The 9,016-nt window shown below is 44.5% G+C and overlaps 1 protein-coding gene across 3 annotated transcripts in view; it reads right to left on the bottom strand.

Moving 5' to 3' along the window:
* Positions 1-838: 838 nt before the first annotated feature.
* The window catches only part of P4ha1 (prolyl 4-hydroxylase subunit alpha 1), a 78,198-nt gene continuing 70,020 nt past the window's right edge, over positions 839-9,016 (bottom strand). For all 3 annotated transcript variants that reach the window (XM_028776807.1, XM_028776806.1, XM_028776809.1), the window contains exons 10-15: positions 8,051-8,150; positions 5,031-5,084; positions 3,775-3,840; positions 3,514-3,582; positions 3,126-3,222; positions 839-1,793 (exon numbers count right to left, since the gene is read on the bottom strand). In XM_028776807.1, the coding sequence (XP_028632640.1) occupies positions 1,723-1,793; positions 3,126-3,222; positions 3,514-3,582; positions 3,775-3,840; positions 5,031-5,084; positions 8,051-8,150 (457 nt within the window). In that variant the 3' untranslated portion in view covers positions 839-1,722. The remainder of the gene's footprint in view (positions 1,794-3,125; positions 3,223-3,513; positions 3,583-3,774; positions 3,841-5,030; positions 5,085-8,050; positions 8,151-9,016) is intronic.

Genomic DNA, 9,016 nt, shown 5'->3' with positions numbered 1-9,016 from the left:
TCGACAGAGTCCCCACTTTCTCATCGGCACTCAGGGGCAGAGGCAGGCTGATGTATATGTTACCTTCCTAACTTATAAGCTACTTGCTAACACCTGTAACTAAACTGTTTTCTAGCTTTGAAATCCCCACTTTACTTGTAAAATCTGTTACTTTCATGTTAGCTAGAATACAGGGTTTGGGTAGTGGGAATGGAATGCAGGGACTCAAACTGTTGCTCTGTCTGAGCTATAAAACTAGCTTAAAAGAATTTGTTTTGCTTGTTTTTGAGATGGGATCTCTCTATGTAGCCCTAGCTGACCTAGAACTCACTATGTAGGCCAGGCTGTCTTTGAACTCAGAGAGATTCTTCTTCTGCTGCTTCCTAAGTGCTGGGACCAAGATATGGGCCACCATTTCCTCCTGTTTGTTTTTTTTTTAAAGAGCTTGGCTGTAAAATCAGTTTAAAGTGCTGAACTTAGTCTTTAATAATTTTTGGTAAAATCCTTGTGATAGACACAGCTCATTTTAATATCTGCTTTCCTAGAGAATTGAAACGAGCTGGATCCCTATGTAAAGAATTCCTTCAGATTCCTCCAGTGCACAGCCTCACGATCACAAGCCTGCTTCTGAATAGGAGAAACTGCAAGTGTCCTTACTGTAACAACTCATACCAAAGTGTCACCGTCTTGGAACAAAGTACCCAAAACTATATCCCAGGAGCCATGTTTTGGGTGACTAAATGTCTAACCATGAATATTAAATCGAAGCACTACACAATAAAGAAGGAAACCAGGACCGGCCTGTGAGCAGTACTCAACGTTTACACTTGGATTTAAACATGAAAATACCACACAGAGAGTTTTTTTAAAAAAAAAGATTTAAGATCATAAATAGGTCATTGTTATCATAACACATTTCAGAATGGAAAAAAACAAACATTTTGGCTTCTTATAAAACATTTCTTTTTAAAAAATCAACTCTGTCATTACAAGGACCTGTCCATTTTCTAACTCCCAGTCTCCTAAGGCACAGAATTTACTCAGAATGCCAACATGACCACCTGCTGCAGCTGGCACACACGGCAGGGACTTGGCACTTGGAACAGTCTCTGGACACCATCAGTCACTGAGGAAAAGGTCTAAGTCTGAGCAGTTGGTTGTGAGGCCAGTTCTGCAGGACTTTTTGATCAAAGTGATTTTCTCAAACTGGCTGAACTCACCAGTGGTGAGGAGGGCAATTTGATAGAAAGTGTTTCTTTAAATGATAGGAGCTATGCACGTGGACTGGAAGATGGATGGAGGCCCAACCCCAGGACCTGGCTGGGCCTGGTTAGCTATGCTCGCTCAGCAATCTGGAAAGTGCAGCAGAGGAAGAGCGGGGCGCAGGCATCTGCATGCCGAGAGCACAGCCTCACCTGGGCCACCAGCTCCTGAGATACGGTGAGATCTACCACTGGGTGTTTTAAAAAAAATTAACCAAAAAGCTCTTTTAAACAACAGAATTAGGTTTCTCATTTTAAATGTCCTGTATCCTGTGATAACTGTAAGTTTTACATAATGTGGTAATTGAGTGTTAATTAAAAAAAAAATCCACAAAATAAGTGATTGTCCACATACGAGAATGGGATGAGGTTCATGACCGAATTAACCATGGAGTGTTAGTCAGCTGTAAACTTCTGAACGTTAGGATCAGCCATCGTGCCTGGTGCGTTAGGACAACAGGAGCCAAGGGAAGCCTGCTTGTTATTCCAATTCTGACAGGGTGCACGGCCTTCGAAATTCTTGTCCACGTTCATGGAGCCATTTGTTGGATACTGTGAGAGGGAAAAAAGAATTTCCTTCTGATCCAAAAGCTTATCTATGGCAGTTTCAACACAGATAAAAAGTTTAAGATTACAACCAGGCAAAGGCAGATGCTGCATAAACTGGGCAATGTTGGAAACACCAGATTCATGGACGTACACCTAATGAGGCTTACAATGAGCTACAGGAGGCGCTGAGAACACAGTATGTTCACCTCTTCCAAGCCCTACCTCTAAACCCACAGGCACTGAAGGAAGATAGTTAACTCCTCTTTGGAAAAGAGGAATATGTGATCCTCTTTGGAATATGTGATCTTTGCTATCACATATTCATACTGTTGTCTTGGCTCCAAAATGTTTGGGTTTCCAGACAGAGTTAGAGAAACTCCGTATAGCTATGGCTGTTCTAGAATTCACTCTGTAGATGTAGGCTATCCTTGCATCCTTTGACTTAACCAAACTATCTGAATGAGGTTGGTCACCTCCCTGGTACCCAGTCTTTATCCATCAATTACTCAATTTTTCTTCTATTTTTGAGTCAAAACCTTTTGCTGCGGCTTAAGACTAGACCTCCTGTTGCCCATGCATACAATGGAGCAGAGCCTTCAAATCTGCTTTCCCTGTCTGCAGTCCTCGGCGCGGTCCAACATTTCACAAGCATCAGAATAGGTGAGGGGATTGTAAGACCTTGTGAACAGGTCTCCTTACAGTGGTTCTGTGATAACCCTCACTAGACTTGTAGACTGTGAGCATTAGAAACGTGGCACTGACACACTGAAATGCATACACTGGGTTAATATATATTAAACCTGTTTCTTTCTCAATTTTAGTTGTTAATGGGGACAATCCTATACCTGCATGGTCTGAAAAAGAGGGCCCCTTAAATTTTCCACTCAAGCCAGGTGCCCTAACCAAACCTATGCTGGCACTTAGCATGCCTTAAAAAGTTACTGCTGTGTGCTGAGGGAACAAAAATTAACCTCGGCCTTAGGAAGGCTCCATCGCCTTCTCCTCTTCCACCTTGGTCAGCAGTCTGCTCTGAGACATGCTCTGACTTACCCACTAGCACACAGTCTCAGATTGTGATCTTTGAGAGGGAAAGTATTAACTTTTCAACTAATGCTTCTTGGAACATCAACCAGAGAGGGAGCATGTACCTGCAAAGACAATCTCAGCTAAATGCTCATCTATGGGGTGCAGATTTACTCGGATCAGAGACAGGCTTGGCTGAACCTCACACGATGTGAATCCATACTGGCGAATCCACAGGAGAAAGCAGTTTGTTCTAAGGTATAGTTTCAAAGTGAAATGACTCATTTTTCTGAGAGTACAGGAACTACTTACCCCATTTGTTTCCAACTAGCACGGGACAGGCTGCATGCCGTGTACTGTAATCTCCTTCTCCACTGGCGAACAGATTATACCAGAAGACAGCAGTGCCCTGTGGGGGACAGTCCACCATCATCACTCAGTGAAACGCCAGGTTTCCACTTCTCACGGTTCTTTCTGTTCCTTCTATAGTACATATGCTGTACTAATTCTGTGAGTCTATCACTTTCAAATGTTTTCTTGATCATATGGAAGTTAATACCATAAAGTTGACCCAACCTTTACTTGGGGATGGATATACTCTGAAAATGTAGGTCACTGCCTGAGCCACTAACTGCAGGTACAGCTCTACCTCAGAGAAAGAGATGCAGCAAAGCCAAGCCCCACAGCAAACCATACTCACTTTTTTGGGCCAAACACTGGCTCCAACTTCAGGAAAAACAGTAGCGCCTCCAGCAGACACATCGCTCATCTATAAGAGAGACAGAGTAGAACCACTGAGAGGAGGCACTGGGCGGGGCTGATGCTGGATGGACCCTGGAGGCAGGCTTATGTATGGCTTTAGAGTACCAAACAGGAGTGACACCAAACCAACTTCATGAGTACGGCAGAATAAGTGAGTCCTGCAACCAAATCTCAAAGCAAACATTTAGCTGTTACTTACATAGAACAGCCACGTGGCAATTCTATTTCCTGTCCCAAGCTCTCTAAAAGCATCCGGCTCATCTTTCTGTGGATGAAACAGTGAATATATCATCAACAAGAAGGGAGATAATGTTTTACTCAAAACAAAACAAACAAACAAAAAAACCCCAAACTGTGACTATAATGGTATAGAATTCGGTACTGTGAGTTACTACTCCAGGGGCACAGTAGTAGTAATAAGTGGAAGAACACGCCCCAGTGCTGCCTGCGCCCACCGGTGCTCTGTTCTCACTAGCCTCTCAAGTGCTTGACTCAGCCCGTATACCTGCAAAATCATCGGAGAACATTGACTTTCCATCTGCTTTCTGACTGAGTAATAGTGTGCTCTCCTGTGGACCAGTGCTAGCGGAAATCAAGGCTGTAAGAAGGAAGGGTGTGTGCAGTAACAACCACTACAAGGGAGCCTTGTGACCGTGATACGCCTTGAGCACCACAGGACGACAGAAGGTCACCTGTACCAGAAGTGCAGAGCCATACAACAAGTAAGCAGGACTGGTGACATCACAGTGAGTGACGTGAATGTGCCAATGGCACACTCCTGACTGGGGCTGTGCTAGTTACACATCAACAGGCGTGTGCGTGTGCGTGTGTGTGCGTGTGTGCTGGGACAGGTTCACACAAGTGCCCCATACTCTTATTTGCTACTTAGTAGGAATCAATGATTATCTCAAAGCTAAGATAATAGATAATGTTTTAATTTTGTAAATGTCATTTTTGATGAGGGGTTTTGTTGTTTTCTGCTGAGAAGGCTTTTCAGGACCCCCTGTCACAACTGTCAATCAGGCAATGTGTTTTATACAAAGACAGAATCCACACAGATCCTCATCCTGACCACACCTACTCAAGCTCCTCTTCACTCTGGCCTCTGCTGGCCCTGACTTCTGGGTTTTTCATGCTCACCTCCCCCTCAGTATCTGCTCTCTCACGGGCTCGTCTTCCAGCCTCCCCTCGTAGTACACACTGTCCCTGCCCCTGCTGCAGCGAGAGCCCATTGCTGCTCAGTAAACTTCTATGTACTGCCCACAGCCGAGGAGCTTCCCATGTTCCCTCTGAACCTGAAGTTAAACCTGACCTCTCACTGAAAAGCCTCAGGACAGCTGCACCTGCCCCGCCCACGCTCATCACGCCTGTCTGTCTTAAACAAGTGTCACCGAGACTTCTTCTTCACACATGGAGCTCCCTAACCTAAGTGAGGTTAGGTACTCTTTCACTTACCCTCGCAAAGTCAAAATGGGGTTCATACTGTCCTCCAACTCCGTAATTTGCTACCTGAAGGAGAGAGAGAGAGAGAGAGAGAGAGAGAGAGAGAGAGAGAGAGAGAGAAAGAGATGAGTAAGAACTACTAACATTCCCACTCAAGGATGCAGAGTTTCCATAGCTTGGCTGAGGTTCTGAGTTCAACCCTAGTACCACAAGAGGGAAAACAAGATTAATACTCAGAAAATTCTCACAATCCCCATTTATATTACCTCTTATATAGTTAAGTAAACTATAAAAAAATTTTTTTAAAGTTTATATGTGTGTGACTCTTCATGATTGTACGTTTGCATGTGCACTGCATGTGCTGGAACCTGCGGAGACAAGACGGGGGTACTAGAGCAGGGCCCAGAGCAAGAGGGGGAAGGGAAGGGGAATAAAAAACAAAAAAAAAAAAAGAAGAAGAAGAAGAAAAGAAGAACCAAAACCAAACCAACCAACCAACTAACCAAAAAACTGATAAATACCAAGGAAGAAGATTACCACAGAATGAAAGACAATTTAAGCAGCTCATTCATACAGAACGTCTGCTTTGCAAGGCACACAGACCTCAGTGTTGAGTGTCACGCGGCTGCTGTGCTGTATTAACAGCATAAGCACACCACAGTTTGCTGCTAGTTCTTCATTTAACAACTGAGAGTAAAGTTGCACACCAGGATCATGCAGACAGCAGGGCCTGCAGTGTGTCACCTCCTTGTCTCCTGCGATAAACCTGTGTGACAGCCTACTAGAGGTGACAGGACAGCAGAGACAAGAGTGCTGACATGAAACTCAGTGCATGTGCGTGCAGGGACAGGCATGAAAGAAAAGCCGCTCACTGTCATCTGACAGCCTCTAGGCAAGCAGCTTGGGGAACCTCAAGATGGCAGATTAATGAAAAGGAGACTGTCCCAGGGGAGGAAATCACTGCAGGAGTGCTAGAAAACCCAAACTCAGGAGTAGGACATGTCACAGAGAATGCCACTCTAAAACTGTGACAAGGAAAAAAGTACATTCAAACTATTACTTTTTTAAACTAAAAGTACAATACTTAGTTCTCCGCATTTCTAATGTTTTAAATTGTCAAGACAAAGAGAGACAGAGACAGAGAGGTAGAGAGACAGAGACAGAGAGGTAGAGAGACAGAGACAGAGAGAGATAGAGTCATTTCAACAAATGGGACAATTTGATAATCCACTTGGAAGTGGTAAAACTGGACCCCACATCATAATACCACATGGAAGACACCATGCAGAACGGACCTCAGACTTGAATGTCAGTAGTAACAGAATTCTTTAGGGCCAAGGGTACAGTGTACAGTCGCGTGCTTAAGACCCGAGGTTCACTTCCTAGCACACTGAGAAAGAACACTGAAGCTATTACTACTATAATAAACCCGCAGCTAACTGTGGATTAGGTAGCGGTTTCTTAGGATGCCTAAAGGTACAGGCAACAGAAAGTGACACAGTAAAATGTCACGGGGTAGAGAGGGCTCAGGGGGTAGGAGTGCTTGCTGCGCAGGTGTGAGGACCCGAGCTCCCAGCACCCATGTTTTTAAGAGGAGGGCAGAGCTGTGCACACTGGTAATGCCAGCACTAGGGAGGGACGAGGGTTTGCAGGGGGGTAAAGGATCTTTGGGGCTCACTGAGACCCTGACAAGGACAGAAGGCAGAGGGTGACAGACAGAGCAGGACACCCAACACCTTCGTCTCACTTCCCGTGAGGAGTGCACATCCATGAACCACACATACAAATGAACACTTGTTCACCCCCGAGGACATGAAGACAGGTCACAGAGCCGGATTTAAAATCTGTCAGACATTTATCTGATAAGGGACTAGTATCCAGAATATAGAGAACACAAATGAACAGAACAACAGGAATGACTAACAGGCGTGTGAGAAGATGCCCAGTGTCATTACCCATCAGGGACACGCACGTGAGCAGGGAGCAGCAGTCCAGCTCCTGCCAGGCTGCACTAACTAACAGAGGAGAAGCGCTGTCAAGGAGGTGACAACTGCGACCTGCATGTGCTGCGCCCCCACCTAGGAAAAGAGTCCAGAAGCTCTTCAAATGTTAAGTGTGGGGTGCCACTTCACCCTCATCGGTACACACACTCACAAAATACACACGGGAACGTCCATGCTTGCTCCTACAAAAACTTGTAAGCAGACTTACGACAGCAGCAAAGCAGCAGAAGTGACCAAGCATCTACCACCGAGTGAGCAGCCAGAAGGTGACTCCACAAATGGATCACACCAGAAAAAGGAATGAAGTGGGGATACACGCTTCAGCCTAAATAAACCTTGGCCACACCACGCTTAGTGAAAGGAACCTGACAGAAAAGCTAGCTACGTACTAAGTAACCCCTATCAAAGTATTCAGAGGAAGTACATTCATAGAAGCACAGAGGAGCTAGTGGTTGCCAGAGGCTTAGGAAGAGGACTAGGAAGTTACTGTTCAGGGTGTGGATAGTTTCTTGCTAGTGTGATAAAAACGTCTGAAATTAAATCATAGTATGATGAGGTCACAATCAGATAACCACAGGTAAACCAAGGCAAACCGTATGGAATATGGTTTAAAGAACACCTTTAAAGAGCCCAAATTCATTCCAGTCATTCAACAAGTAGACTGAGTCTAGAAATTCATGAGAAAAATTAGGGACTAGTGGGATGGCTCGGTGTAAAGGCACGTGCCACCAAACCTGAGGACCCACAGTGTACACAGGTGTATGGATGCACATAGAATATAATAAAAATATAAATAATTTGAAAATTTAAGAGTATACTTAAGAGTAAGCTCGGTAATTCGTGTCTTTCATGTCCGATTGCATGATTGCTATGATATGCTGCAGCTGATTGCTATGTTCTTCGAATGCTTTGGCTTACAGGGTCACCGACGTCCTCAGGGATTCTACAAGTCAGCACTGTCTGTTCAGTGCCAGAAATCTAAAGAGTCTCGTGGAGATGTGGGGATAACGGAAGACCCTGGCTGCTTACCTGTAACTCCTCGGCTGTGGAGACATCCAGTCCTGTGAGATCCTGTATTCTCATATTAATTCGGGACACCACAGGGTCTTCGTAGCCAGACAGCCAAGCACTAGGACAAGAAATTGTTGGTTTTAGGGCCATTGCTTCATTAGATAAAACCCAATACCTGCCACTTACAAAGCAACACAGAGGACATTGAACGTTTGAATACCACACAGGACGGTGTGCATGCCAAACCAAGGCCCCTTTAAGCTTCCTTCTCATGCAGAGTTTCCCTGTGTGGCCCAGGCTGACCTTTCTCTCCAGCTGCACTTGCTTCAGTCTCCCAAGTGCTAAGATAACTGGTTTGCACTACACCGTACCCAGCCAGGACAATACACTTTCTCCTGGTCTGCTTGACTGATAAGAGTTTTACTAATACAGTTTCTTAGTGATGACACATTCTACGGTGAGAGGAAAGAAACTAACATCCCATGTTTCTGTGAAACACTGCATTAACATTGTTCATGCAAATTCATGTATTATTTGCTTATGTAAGTTTTACACATGTACTGCTAGCAGGACAGTGAAATGCTGCAGCCACTGGAGAAACAGTTTAGCATTTCTTCTAAATGTTAAACATGGTTACTTTATCACCAGAAATTTTACTGTTTAGACACTCAAGGAAAATTACATCGTAAAATGCAAAAATGTTCATAGCAACGTTATTAACAGCGAAAAAGTAACAACCTTAATGTCCATCAGTTATGAACAGACTCATTACAAATTCGGTGTATCTAAAAACATGGATTAGTTAATGGCATGTGTGCAAATGTTTAAGGATACTGGGGAAATGGCTGCGGATGAAGTGTCCTAGCCCCCAAGGGACAAGAGACTGTACCCTAGGACAAGCTGGTTAGGTAGACTAGCCAAATGGTAGACTCCTACCTAGTTCAGGGGAAAAAAAACAAAGCCAAAAAAACCAGAGAATGAGAA

This window comes from Grammomys surdaster, unplaced genomic scaffold (genome assembly GCF_004785775.1).
Source record: "Grammomys surdaster isolate TR1022 unplaced genomic scaffold, NIH_TR_1.0 273, whole genome shotgun sequence".
Taxonomy (NCBI): Eukaryota; Metazoa; Chordata; class Mammalia; order Rodentia; family Muridae; genus Grammomys; species Grammomys surdaster.
The sequence above is the reverse complement of the archived record's forward strand: the minus strand, read 5'-3'. Positions and strand labels throughout refer to the sequence as shown.